This window comes from Physella acuta, unplaced genomic scaffold (assembly GCF_028476545.2).
Source record: "Physella acuta isolate Inbredline_101_S28 unplaced genomic scaffold, ASM2847654v3 ptg000592l, whole genome shotgun sequence".
NCBI lineage: Eukaryota > Metazoa > Mollusca > Gastropoda > Physidae > Physella > Physella acuta.
In genome coordinates this window covers 1,343,085-1,366,506 of record NW_026732111.1, presented here as the reverse complement: position 1 = coordinate 1,366,506, position 23,422 = coordinate 1,343,085, and the positions used below count along the sequence as shown (strand labels likewise).

Genomic DNA, 23,422 nt, shown 5'->3' with positions numbered 1-23,422 from the left:
TATATATGTTTTTGTTCTAAAAACTAAATTGCTAAGATATTTTACTTTTCTCTTAATAATGTTTTTTTCCTAAAGGTAAACGATGATTAAAATGTGATGTTAAATTACATTGTCATCGGGTCTTGCATCGATTTGGTGCAGGACTAAATCGCAACTACTCCCGTCGTGTGCTAAGTTATTAACTAAGTTATTAAGGGTATCAGGTAGTACCCCTGACCACTTGTGCAGCACGCTACTATACAGATCCCTGACCCTCTGTGTATGACACAACTCAACAGATCCCTTGTGCTGAGATAGTCGCTGGGAAACACTGGGAGCCCGATCATATCCTTTTCTCTGTGGTTCTCTTGTACTGGGCGTGTTGTAAAACAAAATATCACATCCACCAGTACCCAACCGACACTAAATTGATAGGATTACATTCATGTATCATAACTAAACTCGTCTGTTTAGTGTCATGTGCACTTTAGGCTACATGCATAGGTATTAATAAATGTATTTTTAAAAATATTTTAATAATAACCATTCATCACACACACAAGCCGCCTATTCTCCCTCACACCTTGAACACACAACAACGACAAACCACACAGATACACATTTGGATTCACACATGGTTAAATATGAAATCACTAATATCATCTATCTACATAGATCACAACACACCGGTAACTACTGGATCAATTCTTTCTACTTTTCAACTTGTGTGGGAACCTAACGGCAGTCAATTAAATCAGACAACAGGAAAACTTGTAGCACCAGATGATGGTGACTATCTTGTTATTGTAACTTTACTGGGGCGTGGAGATAAACAAATTACAGTTAGTGTTTTAAATGGAGATAACGAATTGCAAAAGCAAATTTGTGTAAAGTTTGCTTTAACCTCTGCTTGTGGCTCAACTGTTGTTGCCATGAAGAAAGGAGAAACACTTTACTTTAAGGTACATGAATCAGATGCAGGACAGTGGGTTCAGTATTATTAGATTGTGACTTAGTGTTATTATGTAAACAAATACATATTTCTCCTGTTTTAGTGTTTTAGATAATTGCATGAAGTTATGCTTCAAGCTGGGAGTGGGTTCAGTATAGTTAGATTATAAAATTGTGTTCTTGTGTAAACAAATAAACCTTTCTCCTGTTTCAGTGATTTAGATAATAACTGTGTAATCAGTGCTTGGTCTAGATTTATATGTGTTGTTTCCTTCTAGAGCAGAGTCATGATGTCTTCAACAGATTGTGTGTGTTACTAGGTGTCGTGTAAAGTTGTCAACAGTTTTGGTTATTGATAGAGTTTGATTACATGAGAAAATGGCTTTGTGAATTCAGCTTACTTATATTGATTATTATTACTAAATAGGTGCTATGCGCTCTATTTCACGCTATAACTGCATTCATCCTTCTTTTATTTCTGCATCTTCTTCCATAGCCTGTGTCCATCCAAAAATAAAGTTCAAGACAGCAGCTGTTATGAGTTATCTCCGCTAGATGTCCCCAGCTAACGTGGCTAATCTGGCAAAGGGACTGAACTCGCGACTTTAGTGTCAGCAATAATCAGCTCTTTTACCTGAACACGGGGATAAAGACGTGGCGGTGTGACGTCATTGGAACATTAGACATGGCGTCGTTAAATATTATTGTGTTTGGTATAGTATTCATTTATAATTAAAATTGACGTATGCAAGTGAGAATTGAATATTAATAATATTTTGCATCCGATATTTAAATAAAACAGACCATCAAGATGCATGTTTGCAACTAGACTCCTCTAGATCCATGGGTATTCTATACTAATGTAGACAGATCCATGCTACTTCAATGTTTTTAAACATTTTGCTGCGGTCAGTTCTGCTGAGTTATTTGTCTTTATTGAGCTCTGTGGCGGACAGATGTACATGTTAACGTCAATCATCTTTTTAACCGTCATGAGAGATGTTTGATGTGTAAAACCATGTAAGCTACAGTGCTTTGTTTTTTATAAAAGAAAAGACAAAATGAAATCAAGCTGGGGTAGGTTTGTTTAATTTAACGTAACATTTATTTCTCTACTAAACCTAATCAAACCCAGATCCCATCCCCACACACAATATATTTCCTTATTCCGTATACCTGCCTAATGTTTTTTTTACTTTTATTAAGCTTGTGCAACACCAGGCGGTGCTGTATGTATAATTTATATAAATCAATGGACAGAGTCAAGGTATTAGTTAATTAACGGTTGTGTTACGGACAACACAGCTCAACTATATGTCTCTTAGTAACAGGGTAGCTTGTCCAAAATGCAAATTATATATATATATATTTAATATATATATATATATATATATATATATATATATATATATATATATATATATATATATATATATATATATATAAAGCAATGTATGTGTGTGTGTGTCTGTGTGTGTCTGTGTGTGTGTCCGTTATGCATTACCACACCTCTTATCACGTCGCCGTGAAACTTTGGGAAGTTGTGGAGAATATTCCTGGGGAGGTTTCTGCGAAAAAAATATGTAAAATTCGCAGGGGTGGCGCACCGGCAGGGCGCGATTTGTTTTTTTCGATATACGGTATATAAAAATAAAAGTCGATTTTGGTTTGACAGCGTTCACCCGATAGCCATGAGACTTTAAGGAGTTGATTAGAACACTCTAGGGAAGGGTTCTGTACAAAAATCATTTTTAATTTCGCAAGGGCGGCGCTACGGGAGGGTACGATTTTTTTCTACATACGGTTTATAAAATTTCGGTTTCACACCGTTCATCCGTGTACCATGAAACTTTGGGGAGATGATTAGATCACTCAATGGTAGGGCTCTGCAAAAATATATTGTTTAATATTGCAAGGGCGGTGCCCCCGGGGGGAGCAATTTTTTTTCTCTATACACGGTATATAAAAATAAAACTCGCTTGCGGTTCATCCAAGTGCCATAAAACTTTAGGGAGTAGATGAGAATACTCCCGAGAATATTTCTGCGAAAAACAAAACTAAAGTTTCTTTTGGGCGGCGCCATATAGGGTACAATTTTCGTCAATACACGGTTTGGCACCAGAGTTTAGAGCGACTATGTTGGCACTTGGCATCTGTTAATCGAGCGTCCTGCATATATACTACTATATTCAGCGGCAAAACTACAACAGGCAGAATATTTCTGCGAAAAAGAAAACTAAAGTTTCTTATGGGCGGCGCCATGCAGGGTAAAATTTTCGTCAATACACGGTTTGGCGCCCAGAGTTTTAAAGCGACTATGTTGGCACTTGGCATCCGTTAATCGAGCGTCCTGCATAGTGAGTAAGGGGTACTACTATATTCAGCGATAAAACTACAACAGGCTTCTTAAAAATAACCTTGTAACGCGAGGAAATCCTGTACAGTTTCGTCACCTTGCGAAAGATGAAAAAATAACTTTTTGAGTATGAGGAGCCTACTGTAGAGTTTCGTCACTTTGCGAATGATGCAATAAGCATCTATTATTAGACAATTGAGTCAGAAATTGAGATCGAGCATCTAATAATAGACTATAAGTAACGCTAGCATATTGCATCAGTCACACTGATATTTAAAACACGTCAAATAATTTTTTTACGTGTTAAAGAAAAAAATCCTGTTCATTTGTGTCACTTTAGCGAATGACGAAATCTGCATCATTATTAACAGGATGCTATTTGGCCGATGGCGCCTGTTAGCTTTAAGGAGCCAGGGGTCGTACGCCGCGCCTATGCGGTAGTGTAATCGGGGGGTGGGGGCCCTGAGAGCGCCCCTATACGTCTCTGACACAGAGGCGGTCACCGAAGTGTGTTCCACCATATTATTTCGGTGAGTGATTAATGACACTCAAGGTTTTCATGCGGTAGTGTAGGTAAACCCGTGTCCTGATATTTATGATCCAAGAACAGGCATTGTTTACATTTAAATGACTCATTTTTAGAAAAGAAGGTCACGCGTCTAAGAACATATAATTATAATTGATAACGCGGTGGTGAAATCCTAATACATTTCGTCAAACTTTCTTCTATCCCCGCGGCAACGCGCGGGGGTCGGGTACGCTAGTATATATATATATATATATATATATATATATATATATATATATATATATATATATATATATATATATATATATATATATATATATATATATATATTTGTATGGTCTATTATTGTGTGTGTGTTTGTTTAGGTAGGTATTAATTTACATACAATGTTACTGACTAAAATCACAAGAGTTGTTTTTGTATAGAGAATAACTGTAATTTATTTATTTTTTTTACCTCGAAACAAAATACCAGTTACTGGCAGTGTCTTTCAAAATATTTACATATGCATAACGTGGATAATTTTTTTTAAATACATCTGATACATATTTAAGTGAACTTATTCCAGCTTCTGATTGTTTAAATAGTTCATTTAGTTTGCCTCGAAAATGTGGATTACAATTTCCTATTTTACACACAAGAAACTAGGTTTTATGTTTAACAAATAATATAGTACACATAGGCTACAGTTGTTATGCATCAAAACAAAAGATATTTAAAAATAGATTTATCTGATATATTCTCGTGGTTACGTAGAGCATAATAATAGGTGATCACATTGAATTAGTTGGAACTGTGTAATGTTGTCTAAAAAAACCAGGAGTAATCTCCCCTAAACTTTCTCGAATATCCTTATATAACACTACGTCGGATGGCAACTCGGAATATAGACATGATTTTTAGTTACTTAAACTTTTAAAAATAGAATAGAATCTCGTAGAAAAAAAAATTCCGCGCCAAGTGAACGCCAAATAAAGATGTGCATAATAGTGCACAATATCATTAGTACTTTATAAATGAACATGCGTTTTTGAGAAATCAGAAATAGCGCAAGCTACTACTTCCGTTCAATCGAAATCACTCAAATTTGACAGAAGGTATAGAAGTAGATCTTTTACTGACATGTGAAATTTCGTTTATCCATCTAAAAAAGTACTCAAGTTGTAAGCTTTTGAAAATTCAACGTAGAAAAATTACCACTTCCGGTTATCAGAAATCGCTCAAAAGTTGATAAGGATCTACGATTTTGACAAAATACTTATATATGAAATTATTTTATCCACCTAGCTGTGACGGTACTCAAGTTATCGTGTTTACACACACACACAGACACACACACACACCGAGACACACAGACACACAGACATACAGACACAATTGCAAAATTATGTTCTTCCGTATCAGTGAGGTATAAAACATCGATTTTTGCACGATTACAAGACTTTCTCTATAGGCCTACACCGTATATACGAGAAAGTAAAAAACAATATATAAACATACTTTCGTAGACATGTACTCTAAACATAGCAAGTGTTTAGCAAGTGTTTAACATGGTGGTTATATATTTTTTTTTGAGAATTCACCATCCACCATGTTTTGTGTTGTACTTCTATAAACTAACGATAGAAAAACTACTGAGGTAGGATAACGTGGCGCCTTGATCGGCGTGAGACACTTCAAGGTAAAGTTCTTGACCTTTCTTCATGTCAACAATCACTGACCCAGCAGCGCTAGTGTCGGCATATTTCACTTCTATAGACATACACCACCTGCCTCCAACCATCACGTTAACTACAATATAATTATCTTTACTTTTATTTAGAGTTACACAGACAAGATATAAACCATTATGTGGTGATACGAATTTTCCTGTTGTATGATTAAAATGTTGACCGTTATATTCACGTAATTCTTTAAATGTTGAAATAATTGATCCAGCACTGACAGGTGTGAGATCATCAAGCTCCACATGACAAGCATATCTTTTACGTACACGTGACTCTGTTGATTAGAAAACATATGTATGATTTACATGTTCAATTTCACGAATGGTTTCATCCATTTATGACGTCCACAAAAATTTGGAATTTGAACAATTTTTTATTTTTATTGAAGATGCTGTAAACTGAACATTTTAATGCCATTTGTGGCTGTCTAGTTATTAACGAATATTTGGGTTAGAGTTAATTAAGCATAGCAACGTGACGTCATTATATTACTCTAACACAACTTAACGATACACATGTTTCCATAACAAACCCATTCCCCCCCCCCTTTAGTCCTAGTCGCGCTGACAGTGAGCCCTACACACCTGATCAAGCATGCATATTTTGATCCATAATATGCGCATTATTAGTTTCTGTTACTAACACTTAACAAAAACTCATCATGTCTTTTGAGTGTTGTTAAAAATGAAAGTAAAAATGGCAAACCCTAATCAAACAATTTTTTTTTCAAAAAAATGAATTTTGTATAATAATCCATAAAATTTACATCATTTTGTCTAAGACCTACAAATTGAAATACTAGACCACTAGTTTAGTACGGTCCTCAGTTTTAGTGGTGTTAGTTTATCGTGTCCTACGTATTGAAACTACGAGTGTAGAAATTCAATTAATACCTCCCAAATGGTACAATTAAGGTTATATGCGTTATATTATAATCATTCAGTCCGTATAGTTTAATTATATAAGAATAATTTATCGTATCAAGAATCTCTAGAACTTAATTTATTATGTTGTACTTTTGAAACTCAAATAAAACGATTGACAAAATTAGCACCATAAACCTATTCTATAGCTCATTTCATGTTACAATAAATTAATTTAATACTAAGATGTTACAAATATAATAATTATTTTTGTCTTTTAGTTCTTTTTTTATTTTAGATTTAACCCCTGGCTCGTATGGGACTCCGTCTTTATATTAGAAACATAAAAGGATGATGTGACGATAATTGAATTTATTTTATTTTAAACTACAGCTTTGTAATGTTTTGCTGTACTAGGGTAGACCGCTGTAGGTCGACCCCCGACATACCAGGTGGTGTAATGTACCAGGTGAGGAAACAAACACCTGACGGAAACCCACGGGTCTAGAGACTGGCACTATGGGTGAGTGAAATGTTCCATTCTTTATCACGTTATGGTCTGTCTGGCTAACGAACATCACGTTATGGTCTGTCTGGCTAACGAACATCACGTTATGGTCTGTCTGGCTAACGAACATTACGTTATGGTCTGTCTGGCTAACGAACATCACGTTATGGTCTGTCTGTCTAACGAACATCACGTTATGGTCTGTCTGGCTAACGAACATCACGTTATGGTCTGTCTGGCTAACGAACATTACGTTATGGTCTGTCTGGCTAACGAACATCACGTTATGGTCTGTCTGTCTAACGAACATCACGTTATGGTCTGTCTGGCTAACGAACATCACGTTATGGTCTGTCTGGCTAACGAACATCACGTTATGGTCTGTCTGGCTAACGAACATCACGTTATGGTCTGTCTGGCTAACGAACATCACGTTATGGTCTTTCTGGCTAACGAACATCACGTTATGGTCTGTCTGGCTAACGAACATCACGTTATGGTGTGTCTGGCTAACAAAAATCACGTTATGGTCTTTCTGGCTAACAAACATCCCGTTATGGTCTGTCTGGCTAACGAACATCACGTTATGATCTGTCTGTCAACGAACTTTGTTTAATAAAGTGGAAATTCCGTATAATAGAAAAGCAGAAAAAGACATATTTAGATACAAAATGAGAGATTCAGGGTGGAATATTAAATAAAGGTATTGACACATTTAAAACATATACCGATTGGTTATATTTGACAATTTTATAATAGCTTTTACTATTGTTACAGTTAAACGAGAACATCAACAAGTATTTTTCGTTATATCTCTATTGTTATAAAAATAGGTTTTATAATTATATTTTTAAAATAAAACTTACCTATGAGATGAAAATCGTTAGACAACTTTGAAATAGTATGTTCAAGTTCAAAAAGCTAAATTAAAATAAAGTGTAAAAAAAATGAAAGAAAAAAATCACATATCTACAAAAATTACTTGTTTGACTGGCCCATAAACTTTAATAGATAATTTTATAGATAATAACTTTTAATTAAGAAAAGAAAATTATTGATCTCGTATATTTATAATTAGTTATTTATCAATAAATTCATTAAAAATATAGATATTACTTAATAACCAAATAATAGTCTATTAGTGAGTAATTTAGGATTTATCAATGTAGCGTTGCCGCGGGGTAAAAAAAAGTCCCATAATAGCCCGGGGCAAATAGCTCCCTGCCGGGGCGCGTTCAGTCGTGCCTGATTCAGTTTAGTGAACGACTATAATACTACTTATTAACCATATTCTATCACAATTTTTAAAATGAACGTATGTATGTATATGCGTCAAAGCGCTACCGCGATAGCCCGGTGCGCCAAATTGCAACCTGTCGGGCGTCAGCAACGTGTCTGATTCAAACAAGTGAATGGCTAAACGCCAAATTTTATTCATAGCCTATCATACTCTTTAATACTAACGTATTATTGCGATAAAAAGTCGATTGCGGGTTAACACCGTTCATCTAATCGCAATCAAATTGTGCAAGTTACTTAGAATATTCCTGGGGAGGTTAATGTAAAAAAAAGATATTTATATATATATATACATATATATATATATATATATATATATATATATATATATATAAATAAATATATATATATATATATATATATATATATATATATATATATATATATATATATATATACATATCGATTATAAACATACCGTATTTAAATTTTCTTCCCTAGTTTCAAAGTTCTGGTTAAAGATTTGAATCAGTTTATCAATGGGTATCAACCTTTGTTGTAGAATTTTGTACATCACACTGTGCTAAAGACCGACGATCATAATCGAAAATATATACATTTAGCTAATTGTACTGCATATTAAATCACAGTTAACAAGAAAATGCATGGTATTACTATAGGTAAAGTTAATCAACTGCCTATTTATTAAGAATTGTAAATAATTTAACTGGCCAATAAGAATAGAACTGTGAACAAAATTTTAAGCAATTTTTTTAAGTTTACCTTTGATTGCAACTTTTCAAATTGCGTTGATGTTTTGACCAAGATTTTGTAATTTTCATCTTGTAAAGAAGCAATCAGATCGGAATGTCTTTTAGCTTCTTGTGTTATATTGTCTGCTTTATTTGTGTGATCTTGCATAGCTTTATTTATTTTGTGTAAGTTGTTCTCATATTCCGTCATATCTAGAGACAGTTTGTCTAGAGTTTTGTTTGACTTGGTTTCTTTTTCTTTTAAAATTTCAATTTCTTTGTTAAGCTCCTTTACTTTGTTATCTTGTTCACTCATTTGTTTTCTGAGGTTTTTAAAATTCTGCTTTTGTTTTTTAGTCAGTTGTTCAATGTTTACCCCCATGTCACTCTGTTCTTTTACAAAGTTGTCTCTCCATTGTTTTATTTCTGATATGTCATCTGTAGACTTGTCATTGGCGTCTTGTAGAGAAGATATGGCTGTCTCTATCTGCTCAAGTCGACTCAATACTTCTGTTGCATAATAATATAAAGTTAATCGAATCTTAAATGCGTGTTCTTTGAAGAAATATATTTAAAGATACACTAATATGTTCAAGGTTGCTTTTTTTTCAACGACGTTAAAAAATAGATTCTACCGTCTGTTTGTTCCACTTGCTTAGTGATTTGATTTGTTGATTCAGTCCAGTCGCGTTTTTCTGTTCCTGTAGTTTTTGTTGTAGACTGATAGAAAGATGGCGTTGCTGCATCGACATCTAACGTCTCTTTATTTTCACCTGTTATAAATGAATATTATAATCTAACACTTTAGTATTTTACTTTTAAGTAATTGTTTAATTCTTGTGTATTAATGACATGTTATTGTAATTTATACATATTTACTTGTGTAAGCGGAAGATTTCAGCAGACATTTGATTTCATATAATAAATTATAACGCGTGCAAATCACTTAGAATGTCCTAGACTCTGATAGAAAATTAAGCAATAGATTATGTTCTACTTGTTCCCACTGTATGTGATTAAGTACATAAATGTTATAAACATTTTTTATCTTATTGTTGTCTAATCATTTACTTATAATGTGTAACGCTGCACCCAACATAGCCGTGGTCGCTGATTCAAGTTCCTGGCATAGCTCGCTGTAGGTGATAGACGGGTTGTCATTTTTATCTTCTATCCATATCTTGGTTTTTTCTACTGCCTGATTAAATAGAGCAAATACATATTTTTAGAAATGAAATACATGTTACGCCATTGTATACCTTGTTGTAATTACAGAACATATTTTTAAATCATCGCTTACGTTTCGCATAACCCAAATGACTGGTTCTATTAGTTGCATCTGTTCTTCCAAATATTTCTTGAATTCTGTAACATGTTTGAGCTGAAATCTGGAGCGCATTTTTCTTTTTCACGCTTCTTTTGTCTTGGATGCCTAGTAGTTCTACACTGTCAACATTTGTAACATTTATTTTATAAAGAAACATTAGTGCAAAATATAGCCAAGGTATTATAGTGACAGAAAGTGAAATATATAAACCATATATTCTTATATAACACTACGGGTGATGGCATCTCGGGATATAGACATGATTTTTAAATGTTTTTTTAATCCATTTTAAATTACTTAATTTTTTTAAATAGAAAAGTATTTCGTAGAAAAAAATTTCCGCACCAAGTGAACTCCAAACAATATGTGTATAATAGTGCGGAATATTTATATAAATTTATAAATTAACATATATTTTTTGATCAATCGGAAATAGCGTAAATTACTACCTCAGGTGACCGAAAATTTCTCATTTGAGTGAAATATCATTTATCTGTCGGAAACAGTACACAAGTTATAGGCTTTTGAAAAAAAATTAAATTAGAATAAGTTCCACTAAAAAGTTGTTATAGAACTACACATTTGAAATAATAATTATATATGAAATTTCATCAACCTAGCTGTAACGGTACTCACAGACACACACACACACATACACACACACTCTCACACACACAGATACAGGACAAGATTGCAAAAGTATGTTTTTACAACTTATGGAGGTTTAAAACGTCGAGTTTTGTAAAAATCTCAATAATTATTTTATACAAGATTACAATACGTCCTCTATGCATCGTATAAGAGAAAGTAATAAAAACGAGAAAAATTAGAACATATACTTCTATAAACTAGCATTTTATATTATTAAAGTTATATACATATATATATATATAAATATCTAAATATATATATATATATATATATATATATATATATATATATATATATATATATATATATATATATATATATATATATATATATATATATACATATATATATATATATATATATTCATCGCTTATAGTAGAGTGATCGCTTGCATTATTGTGATGTATAGCATTTATTTTCTACTTTTTAGTTCAATAAGAAAACGTGGGGTTTTTTTAACTTTTTTAATGATAATTTTATAATTATTCTTTTTCCCTTTGTTGTTAAACCATTGTGAAAAATAGGCAAACGTTTAAACCAATTCCATGACTTATTTCCCTTTTTTAAAATATTCTAATAGGGGTGCTCATAAGCTCCTTTTAATAATAATTTGTATTAATCAACAAAAAGCAATTACTTCTCTTAATTATTATGTTTTAAATACATACTAAAGAATGTCATAGTATAAAAATGAAATGTGTTTAAAACTAATAATATAAATACAAAAAGACAAAAATAAACATAACCATTATATATACAAAGCTTTGATATTTCATATACTTTTGACCAACTAAAGGCTATGAAATATTTCGGTCGAACATTACAATTTTACAGTATTACAATTTTCAAAAACATGCACTCACACACTTGAGATGTTGTTGAAATTTTGTGTGAATTTTTTTTTTCAAAACCCGATCAGGCTATAAATTAGTATCCTATGTTCATATTGTTTGTTTATATATATATATATATATATATATATATATATATATATATATATATATATATATATATATATATATATATATATATATATATTTATTTATTTATTTATATGGGGGGGCGGCCAGATTTTTTTTTGCTGGGTGGCCCTTTTTTTCTAGTTCCGCCACTGGACACATAGTTTAGAGCTCTAAATAAAAACGTCCTGCTTGTAGTTCTAAATTAGTCACTAGTTAATAAATTATTTAGCTAAACACACCAAAATACGAGAGTGTCGAAATAAAAATATACAGCTCGGGTTGTTAAACTTAATGTGCTAATGAAGTACCAGATCTGTCTGTGTGATGGACATTTTAATTATTGTGTATGTAGTGTCTTTTTTGTGAGTAAGAGATCTGCATTTATACTCAAAGCAGTATTGTTTTTTTTGTAAAACCTTAGTTTAGCGTCGTAAATTCGGCCAAAACTAGTAATGTAGGAGAGAGTGAATTAATGAATATGTCATTAAATATGAGTATATTTTCGTATATTTTGATAAAATATTATAATTAATTGAAAAATAGATCACCATTTATGGTTAAATCAATTTAAATATCCTGAAATTAATTTTTATCAACCCTGTTCGAGATAGTAAATTTGCTATTAAAAACAACAGCCATCTTAAGAAAATGTTATTTAGAGTAGCTTCCCTTTCATTTCTATTCGTATGAAAATGTATTTAAATGATTGTCTTGTTGTATAGTCCGTCCAACAAAGCTTTTTTTTTTTTAAATTCTGCCCTTTAAAAACTGAATTTCCTCACAAACAACTTTATTAATTCTAGAAGTATTGTGAGATGCAACTTGTATCAATGTACAAAATCACGTTTTTTTGTACTATGTTTATTTGATTATTACTATTACTATGGGGTCGTCCATAAATGACGTCACACTCGTAGGGGGGAGGGGGGTCCGTAATTTTGTGACGGTGTGTAATGAGGGGGAGGGGGGTGGTTCCGATGGTGCGACGTCACACTTTCGCATTATAAAAAAGCAATGCTAGAAAACGAATTTTAGACGTTATTTCGCGTTTTAGAAAGCTGTTTTAATAAATTGCAATAGGAATTGATTAAAATACTCTATTTTGACTGAGTTCAGACAAGATTAGGGAAAAACATCATGTTTTAAGAAAAATTCAACTGCAATTTTGAGGGGGGGGGGGGGGGGGGGGGTTGTAGGCTGAGGTGTGAAGTCATTTTAGGGGGGGGGGGGTCTGGCTTTTTGTGACGATGTGTGACGGAGGGGAGGGGGGAGGTAAAATCGTAAGAAAAAAGTGTGACGTCATTTATGGATGACCCCCTATACAGTTTGAGTTTTTTCTTATTGTTTGAATGTTCACTATTTTCAATTCAGGTTTTGCTTTTCATCAATTAGTGATTCTATCGTAACTTATGACATTTTTTTTACTTCTCTTTACCTTAATTAAACCCCAACCTCCATTATATTTTTTTGTCAATGTCACAAGTCATAATGTAAAAAAATTACGTTTCGCTCTGCCTTATCTAAGATCTCTAGCCATAATTTTGACAACAATAAATGTTTGTCATCATTTATATATAGGCCTACAGAGAGACAAAATGTATTATCCACCAGCTTCTTTCGTAAAACATCATCTAAAGCAATCAGCCACTCCACCCCTTAAGTGCATTTTGTCATTATGGTCGATCGCAAGTCTCCACCTGTCAGACACATTCTTGTTATCATTTGTTGTCAAAATGTCAATACCAAATGCCCAAATGAGTGATATGGGGTTGTCCATAAATGATGTCACTTTTGTAACGGGAGTGAGTGAAGGTTTGTGATGTCAACTCAGGTGGCTCCGCAATTTAGGATGTGTCGGTCTCATGAAAGGAGGTGAACGGGGAAAAATACCTAGATGATTGATGGAGAATCTCTATAATTATAATGCTTTGTTCAATCAAAATAACGATAAAAAAGCATTAGTAGGCCTATACGTGTACCTTGCTCAAAACGAATCATCATAAATTTTGCAAGCCTGCTAGCTTGAGACGTTTGTCAAAACGGCCTTCACACATCCCCGTCAAAAAGGCTTGCCACCAAATGCCTGCCGACGGATAAACCGCGTCTAATGCGGGGCGTTAGGAATACGGCCATTAGCATGGGCACGCGTTAGAGCACCAGTAGGCTATCGCGCTTTGTAAGATGACGTAAATACTTTAATTCAATTTCGCGAAACTGCGCGAAAATTTAGTAATGTTCCATCGTTTGAGAATTTTTTTTTCTTGGGCTTTAATTGAAATATCATGTTGACTGTCTGGCTCTTAATTTTCGAATATCACTTTTACTGTATCAAGATTCAGAACTATAATTTACTTTAATATAAGTGTCTTCTTACAGGGGCGGAACTACCATACCGCCAGACCCCGCAATGCGGGGGGGCCCTGGACGTTTAGGGGCCCAGTTCCGACCAAAAAACAATGCATTTTTTTTTTCAAAAATTATGTTTTTCATACATCTTGAAAGTGGTTTTGTAAAAAAAAAAAACAGGTCTACTATAGCAGAGATTGTTGCGTAGAAAAATAATTTAAAATCTACAAGAGCTATAGTTTGAAAGATAGGTAAACATTCACACTACTTCCATAACTTACTGCCCTTCTTTAAAATAGGGATGCCCACGAAGCTCATTTAAATAGTTTTGTACTATGTATACTAAAAAGCAATTAATTCTCTGAATTGTTACTTAAATAAGACGTACTATACAATAGTATAGCTATAAAAATCAATGTTTTCAAAATTGATATTATAAAAGCCAAAAATGAAAAAAATAAACATAACGCGAGAAACCATTCACGAATCAAGCTAACGTCTTTATATATTTTTGACCATCATATTTGTGATTCACTCAAACCTCTTGATTGGTTTGGACTAAGTTTTTTCTGGTTTGTTCTCTCAGAATGGTTATATATTGCAATGAAATAGACTAAATTACTCAGTTAGGATATAGATTATATATATATATATATATATATATATATATATATATATATATATATATATATATATAGGGGGCCCTAATTTTTTCTTTGCGGGGGAGCCTTTTTTTTCTAGTTCCGCCACTGTCTTCTTATCGTTTATTGTGCTTTTTATAAAGCGCAGAACAGCTTCAAAATCGGACGGCCATCCTGTTTTCACCAAGCTTCTTTTGGAGCTTAATACGGGTAGTCTAGTTCTATACGGTGGAAGCTTAAAACATTTTTAAAGGGCCGAAAGTCTCAAGACACAAGCTTGCAGAAATAACCACTTATGTTTAAATTTACGAGGGATAGATGTGTGAGGGGCTGTTCAATTGAACACCAACATAAGTATTCAAATTAAACGTCGCACAAGTGTCAAAACGACAGTGCTTGTTTTTTTTATGTAAAATTAGCCTAACGGTCGGCGGTACCGGTACATGACGTCACGCGCGAGCGTTAACTCGCTGATGGTGTGCTAAGTGGGGGATGAAAGGGTGGGGCTCAAGAAATGCGACTCAGCATGCTTTTTACATGTCTTGACCCTTCTTAATAGTTCTATCGTCCCCACTGAGAAAATGGATCACCAATGAATGACGCGTCATACTTCTACAGCTGGTCTTTCTCCCACTACCATTTTTTTCAGGAAAAAAAAAACCTGACTGGTCTCAAAATCACATCGCTGAGTTCTACTCAACCTCTCCCCACCACAAATCACAATTTCTATCTGAAATAATATGTTAATATGTTTGTTCTGTAATAATGCTCGCTGTCATAACTAACTTAAGAGCGACGTCATTTATGGGCGATCTAATATTGATTTGATTACTGCAAATGAAGTGTTCAAAAGTTCGACCTCCCAACAATTGTTGTGGTCTTGGATGCACACTATTAAGTCTGAAAAGGTCTATTAGTATTAGTCATTCATGTCAACTATATTGAAAAAAAAGAAAAATTACTAAACAGGCATATATTAAAACAATACAAAACAAAACAACCATATTAAACTACAAAATCAACACAACAGACATGCGAATAGACAATTTTTCAAGGGTAACTACTCTATTATTGTTTTTGAAACATGGCCGCTGCTTGTATTTACTCGAACGGGATAGTTTAAAGTTTATTCCATGATATTTTTGATTGCTTTGGTCAAGGATTGTGATTTGTTATTCAATTATCAGTTATATTATGAAAAATATGTCATAAATATGGCCACTTAAAAGAAATATTCATTAGTTACCTTCATCGCACATTACTAGCTACGCTGGAATTTACGACGCTAAATTAAGGTTTTACCGTTTTTTTGTGTGAATTAAATAAACTGAGGCACATATATTCATATCACACAAATTATTTTTGAAATAATACTTACAATTAAAAAAAATATATATAATTTTTGTTAAAAGTTAATTTTCAAGCAGTAAATATAACAATTTCCTGTTTATTTCTAGACAGAATTCCTACGTGTAGGAATAGATAATAACGGGATTTCCCGTTAGGCTGTTTCAGTTTCACTCGCAGCAATCCACAGAAATCTGGAAATACCAAATACAAAATATACAGTCATTAAACTGACAACAAGGAAAGGAACTATGATAAGCTTAACGTAGGCCCTCAAACAAAATAGATAATTTACTGCAATAATTTGTATCACTTACCGTCTGTATAAATACTAAAACTATTTTTCAGCAAGAATTTTTTCTAAATGTTTTTTTTTTAATTTAAAAACATTGCCGCACATTTTTCGCCGTAAGAAATGATAAGCGAACATAGATTTTTAAAATGGATTGTACTGTTATCAGCATTAACCAATGCACTGCTTGAGCAGTAATTATTAAATTATCTGAAATAATTTTAGGTAATTTCATAATTTGTTTGTGCTATTTTACACGATAACACTTCTTTTGTTCTCTAACTTCCCCAATATTGTCAATATATTTTTACATCGTTACTATTGTACGTTTTTTAATAAATCAACTTATAATTTAATAGTTTAGGCATAAAAAGTGTACTGTGTTAGTCCAGAAGCCTTATATAGATTATTTTAAACACTTGTTATAGCTATATTTTTTATCAGATGTCTCAGTACCTCTCACCAGAGACACTTTTCAGATTTTTGCTCGAACAGTTTGATGCATTGAACAGTCGGTTACAGATTAACTTGAATGTTTACACGTTACAGGTAAGATAAATGGATAAATGTGTAACATAATTGCAACGTAGTAAATTACATATTTATATGTAAGCGCTACTTGTCATTTGTGCAGATAAATTGGAAAGCTATGCAGTGAAGTAATGTGCCAGTTAGGCCATACATACATTAAAATAATATTACAGCGACTAGTTTCCTCTAGTACACCAATCTTATTTCCTGTTTACTAAAAATATAACACGGGTTTTTCCTGCATTCGGTTTTTTTTTCTTGTACAACAGTCTGATGACCCATTTTAGCAAAAATACTTTACTGTTTCACAAAACGACTATATACATGTCGAATGTTAGGGAAAGTAAACAATATCAACCTTTAGACTATAACTTGGTAGACAACATAAGAATTCGAAGTAGTATATATTTTATTTTAAATTTATTGTTTGGTCGTTTGGTTTATGTGCTGTCAGTATGAGATCTCTGTCTAACCTTAATGATTTAACTATAAATTAATTTGCCGAATTACCAGATCAATATAGCTTAATGTAAACAAAATTAAAAGAAAAGTGAACATTTATATGTTCAATACACTTATTCTTGATGTTTGAAACATAGAATAACGTAGGGGGGGGGGGGGTGGATAAAAACGAGATGAGTGCAGAAACTGTCCTTCACTAGATATTATCTTGTGGCAGTTTAAATATCTGTGTAGGTCATCAATTTTGTAGTCATATGTATTTAAGTATCAGTATCCCATTTGGTAGTCTAAATATGTGTGTAGGTCATCACTTTTGCAGTCATATGTATTTAAGTATCGGTATCCCATTTGGTAGTCTAAATATGTGCGTATGTCATCACTTTTGTAGTCATATGTATTTAAGTATCGGTATCCCATTTGGTAGTCTAAATATGTGTGTATGTCATCACTTTTGTAGTCATATGTATTTAAGTATCGGTATCACATTTGGTAGTCTAAATATGTGTGTAGGTCATCACTTTTGTAGTCATTTGTATTTAAGTATCGGTATTCCATTTGGTAGTCTAAATATGTGTGTAGGTCATCACTTTTACAGTCATATGTATTTAAGTTTCGGCATCCCATTTGGTAGTCTATATATGTGTGTAGTTCATCACTTTTACAGTCATATGTATTTAAGTATCGGAATCCCATTTGGTAGTCTAAATATGTGTGTAGGTCATCACTTTTACAGTCATATGTATTTTAGTATCGGTATCCCATTTGGAGTCACATGTATTTAGAATAACTTTAAGGTGCCACTTTATAAGTCACAAGCAGATGTTACTTTAAAATGAACATGTATTTAGCCTATTTGTACTTACAGGCAGATGTTACTTTAAAATGAACCTTTATTATGCCTATCTATTACTTAGATGTAGAGTACAACCCCCACCACAAAGTCATTAAGTCATTTTGTCACACAGGTACGTCACATTTACATATAATTTTTTTGTTTTAATACACAATAATCTAAATCGAACTCATGTGAGTTATAAATGTGTATCAGATTTGAGTGAAAATTTAGAGAAAGCTATAGTTTCTCTTTAAATAATGAAACAAAAGACTAAAGATCACATATTAAAAATAAAACAATGGAGAGACAACAGAAAAAACAGGACAACAAGAATTGAACAACTCAGCAGAAGCAGACATTCTATGGTTCTTCTCCGTGATCTCTTCGACTGGTCAACTTTTATTTTTCCGTGTCGATTGAAATCCATAGCTTTCTTTGCAATATTAGCGTCCTCCCTTTTAATGGTACATCACATCCATCCCCATTAATGGACTTTAATGGCAAAACAAAAAAACATGTTGTATCAAAAAATTAAACTATCAAAACAAATGTAAAGCAATTAACTGGTTTTACTAAACGTATTTTTATTGGATACAAGCCGACTTGAGCTTACTTAAGGGATGCAGTTACTATTTGGACTTTTAGGCAAACATTTGGATCACTTTAATGTACTTAGTACTTTTACTTTTAATGCTAAACTTTATCTCTAAACATAATAAAACTTTATTAAAATTCACTAAACATAGTAGAATTTACCGCTACTTAATAGTTTAACATTTCTTTCGTTTAGTATTTGTGACTGCCACTTTTCATACTTTTCATACTTTCATTTACAGTCGTTTAATTTAAAACAATATAGAGATTTGTTATTTAGTAGAGTTCAGAATTTTGACGAGGGCAGTACTAAACTAATAGTTTTAAAGATGCTAGAGGGTTCAAAGCAAACATCAGCACAACCCATGAAAAAGGGAAGTAACAAATACAATTGTCTAAGGCGTCTAAAATATCTTGATACGTTCCTTTGTAAACAACTTTCCATTTATTTTTATCGATTCAAGTCTTGCAGCTTTTAACGCAAAATGTTTTGGGCCTGTATCGTGATATTTCTCCTTTTTCTCGACTAGCCACTCCTAACCAGAAAACCTCTATTCGCGTCGTGCTGGAAATATTGGTTTTTCATTAGAAGATAATAGGAAATATTTTCAATTTCAATAACATTGTTATAGATAGAATATACTTGAAATTGGTAATCAATATTAATTCTTGTATGCTATTTATTCTAACTTCTTTTTGTTTGGGATAAGTAGTCCAAAAAAAAGATAATTCGTCATGTGATTAAAAAAACAAAGCAACATTCAGTTTATTATAACAAAATAATAACACAAATGTGTGTTTTTCGTATAAAAATTTTATTTGTTTTTTTATGTTACATATTTAAGAGAATATAATATGTTTTTTATTGTGTAAATGTCTGTGTTTATTTTCTTGTAAAACAATGCAAATACCTTAAGTTTAATTTTACAAATTAGTATAAAACCTAATACATATAATATTATTATAAAATAATTAAAGTTCTAATAATTTAAAGTTGTTCATTGCAAGAAAAAATTTAATTCAAGTCACTTGAATGTTAGGCGGTTAAAATATACATATATGTCTATAAAGTACTGTAACAATAACTAACTTTGTTAGCTTATATTAACTTGAACAAGGACAGGTTTTCAACTGGACTTCAATATTTTAATTTCGAATGTATTTTGTTGATCTTATAATTGTTTTATATGGGTCGTTTATATTCATAGTCACACACTCTACTGGGGGGGGGGAGTTGCGCTTTGTTGACGGTGCAGAAGTATATCCATATACATGGTTTAAAAAGTGTACACATCGTTATACAGCGTCGGTAAATTAGGAAACTGGCACAGCTAAGATATTACGGAAATGTACGGAAATTTACAATTTATAAGTAACTTCTAATATAGTGCACGAATAAGAAACTTTCTAAATTACATTTTTTCTGCAACTAAATATAACGTTTAGTCTTAGTATTATACATTTCTATTTATTTTTGTATTTGTATTGATATCCCATGTTACCACAAATACATTCATGCATTTCAACAAAATGAGATATTTAAGCTATTTAATAAAAGCATTGATCTCATTTATGCGACTACTTTATCAATCATTTTAATTAATTTTAGAGTTCAAAACCGTGGAAGAAAGGAGTTTCAAAGTTCAGGTCGAATACCCAGGTCCAGTAGGTGATACAGAGCTAATGAAGGCTCAGATTCAGTCCAACGTACAGGCCCAGTTGTTCAATGTGTGCAACTCTTGCAACTATACCGTGCTCACAACACAACCTCGCTCGATGAAAAGGTCTACTGGTAAGTATTGTGTTCAGTATGTATAACTTTTAACTATACTCTAATCACAAGACAGCGTAGCTCAATGAAAAGTTCTGCAGGTGTTTCATGAAGTCAGGCTATTACAATTGTTCTGTGATCACAGGATCAACATATTTTATGCATCAAAACATGTACTTAGTATTACATACACTGTTTAAAAATCACATTTGCAGTATAAAATTTTAAAAATAGAAAATCCCTAATACCTTAACATGGTTGCTGGATTGTAAAACTTAAAATTTAGTGCATAACTGTTATACTGACTGCTATACGGTTGTACTGACTGATATACTGATTGATATACTGTTATACTGTTATACTGTTGTACTAACTGTTATACTGTTATACTAACTGCAATACTGTTATACTGAGTGTTATACTGTTGAACTGACTGTTATACTGACTGCTATACTGTTGTACTGATATACTGATTGATATACTAACTGTTATACTGACTGTTATACTGTTATACTGACTGTTATACTGACTGTTATACTCACGGTTATACTGACGGTTATACTGACGGTTATACTGACGGTTATACTGACTGTTATAATGACTGTTAAACTGGCTGCTATATTCGCTATTATACTGGCTTTTATGCTGGCTATTATACTAATAGAAACAATATTTTGGCTTGCAAAACAAAAACTCAAATTTTTATATGTAATTTGCAGACAAAACGTATCATACATAATTTTCATGTATACTGTAGCAGCCTTCAAAATAAGTGCCTAATTAAAATAAACAAATACGCAACTAACATAAATATCTAATCCATTCTACTCGTGTTTAGGTAAAGAAAATTACGACGTTACTCTAGACTCTAGAAGCTGCAAAAGACATGAATATAGTTAATCTATTCTACCTTTGTTTAGTAAAAGAGAAAGACAACAACATTGGGATGATCGTTGGTCTGACGCTTGGTCTGGTAGCTTTTGGTGCTCTTCTTGTCGTTTGCTTCATCCTCATCAAAAGGTAAATATTAGAATGTATGTGTACTCTAGCGTACCTTAGATAAGTCAGTATGTGTATGCTGCTGCATATTTATCACTGCAATCAATTAGCTACTAGAATACAGTATGTTTGAGGTTGAACATGTATTGGTATATAGAATAATAATATATAATTTATAATTGTAAACAACACCAACAGCCATACCACACCATACAGTTACAAGTACAACAGTTGATCTATTGACAGCAACATGTTATTCTATCTCTAACAGATACGTCATGAAAAGTCCCAAGCGCCCAACGAGTCCAAAAGTCTACCCGTATGAAGTCTTGGCAAGCCGTGTCCATCTGGAGACCTTGTCCCCACCCCCTGACTATAGCTCTCTGATGGCTCAGGACAGAAAACATATCTAAATCATCAAACTAACATATTCATTGTACCACCATGATTTGTTTCTTATGTATATTTTAACCGCTTAACATTCAAGTGACTTAAATTAAAACAAGGTTTTTTTTTTGCAATGAACAACTTTAAATTATTGGAACTATAATTTTTTATAATAATAATATTATATGTATTAGGTTTTATACTAATTTGTAAAATTAAACTTTAGGTTACTGCATTGTTTTACAAGAAAATAAACACAGACATTTACACAATGACAAACGTATTATATTCTCTTAAATATGTAACATAAAAAACTACAATTTTTATACGAAAAACACACATTTGTGTTATAATTTTGTTATAATAAACTGTATGTTGCTTTGTTTTTTGAATCATATGACGAACTATCTTTTTTTTGGACTACTTATCCCAAACAAAAAGCAGTTAGAATAAATAGCATACAAGAATTAATATTGATTACCAATTACAAGTATATTCTATTTATAACATGTTATAGCAATTTAAAATATTTCCTATTATCTTCTAATTGAAAACCAATATCTCCAGCCCGAGGCGTATAGAGGTTTTCATGTTAGGGGTGGCTAGTCCAGAAAAAGGAGCAATATATATATATATAGGTATATATATATATATATATATATATAACACTTCAAAAACTATACCTATACGTAATTGATTCCAAAGCTGCTTTTCTGCTACCCCCCCCCCCCCCACTTGGATCTCCATTTCAAATTGACGGGTGAAAGGGGGAGGTGAGTAATTGATTAGGGGGTAATGTCCTACTGAACGGTTTGGGCGGGGATGTGTACATAGGGGGGGGGGGGGGTAATCGACTTGCGAATTAATAAATGGGGGTAGGGAGCAGGGCCATTTCACTGTCTTGGTAGGGCCAGGCGTTTTTGGCATTCGTAAGACCAACATTCAACAGCGGCTGTGACACCTACACCAGATTGTGTAATGTTTATATGGCAATAAAATGGTGATGGTTGCATTAATTTAAGAGTTAAAAAATCTCAACAGCAGTAGTATATTAGGTCACTTTTGATTATTATTTTTGGCGGAGGAGTCATGGTGGAGGAACAATGACATATAGTAAAATACTCCCACCACCCGGATGTGGTGGTGGTGGTGGAGGTACAATGAGATATAGTAAAATACTCCCAGCCTGGCGCAGCGGGATGTGGAGGAGCGGTGGTGATGGTGGTGGTGGAGGTACAATGAGATATAGTAAAATACTACGCCAACTGCCGGAGGAGTGTACGCCAACTGCCGGAGGAGCGGATGCGGAAGGGACAATGAGATATAGTAAAATACTACGCCAACTAGTGTTGGCGGAGAAGCGGAGGGTGACG

The 23,422-nt window shown here is 32.9% G+C and overlaps 2 protein-coding genes across 2 annotated transcripts in view; one reads left to right on the top strand and one right to left on the bottom strand.

Annotated features, from left to right (window-relative positions):
• Positions 1-23,422, top strand: part of LOC131947365 (uncharacterized) — a 253,332-nt gene that overhangs the window by 106,969 nt on the left and 122,941 nt on the right. The window lies entirely within an intron of this gene.
• On the bottom strand, positions 100-16,287 carry LOC131947441 (uncharacterized). The gene is made up of 9 exons (XM_059308654.1): positions 16,210-16,287; positions 10,205-10,350; positions 9,976-10,102; positions 9,540-9,677; positions 8,936-9,414; positions 8,631-8,735; positions 7,780-7,834; positions 5,596-5,816; positions 100-402 (listed from the first exon to the last, which is right to left on the bottom strand). The coding sequence occupies exons 2-9, from the start codon at positions 10,301-10,303 to the stop codon at positions 100-102; spliced, it is 1,527 nt and encodes a 508-aa protein (XP_059164637.1). The 5' UTR covers positions 10,304-10,350; positions 16,210-16,287.

Bases quoted from the DNA above. Each gene is read 5' to 3' on its own strand.
- LOC131947441 (XM_059308654.1), bottom strand. From the start codon at position 10,303: ATGCGCTCCAGATTTCAGCTCAAACATGTTACAGAATTCAAGAAATAT. The intron at 10,103-10,204 runs GTAAGCGATGAT...CTATTTAATCAG, and splicing joins TCATTTGGGTTATGCGAAAC to GCAGTAGAAAAAACCAAGAT. The intron at 7,835-8,630 runs GTATGTTTATAA...ATTTTAATTTAG, and splicing joins GGGAAGAAAATTTAAATACG to CTTTTTGAACTTGAACATAC.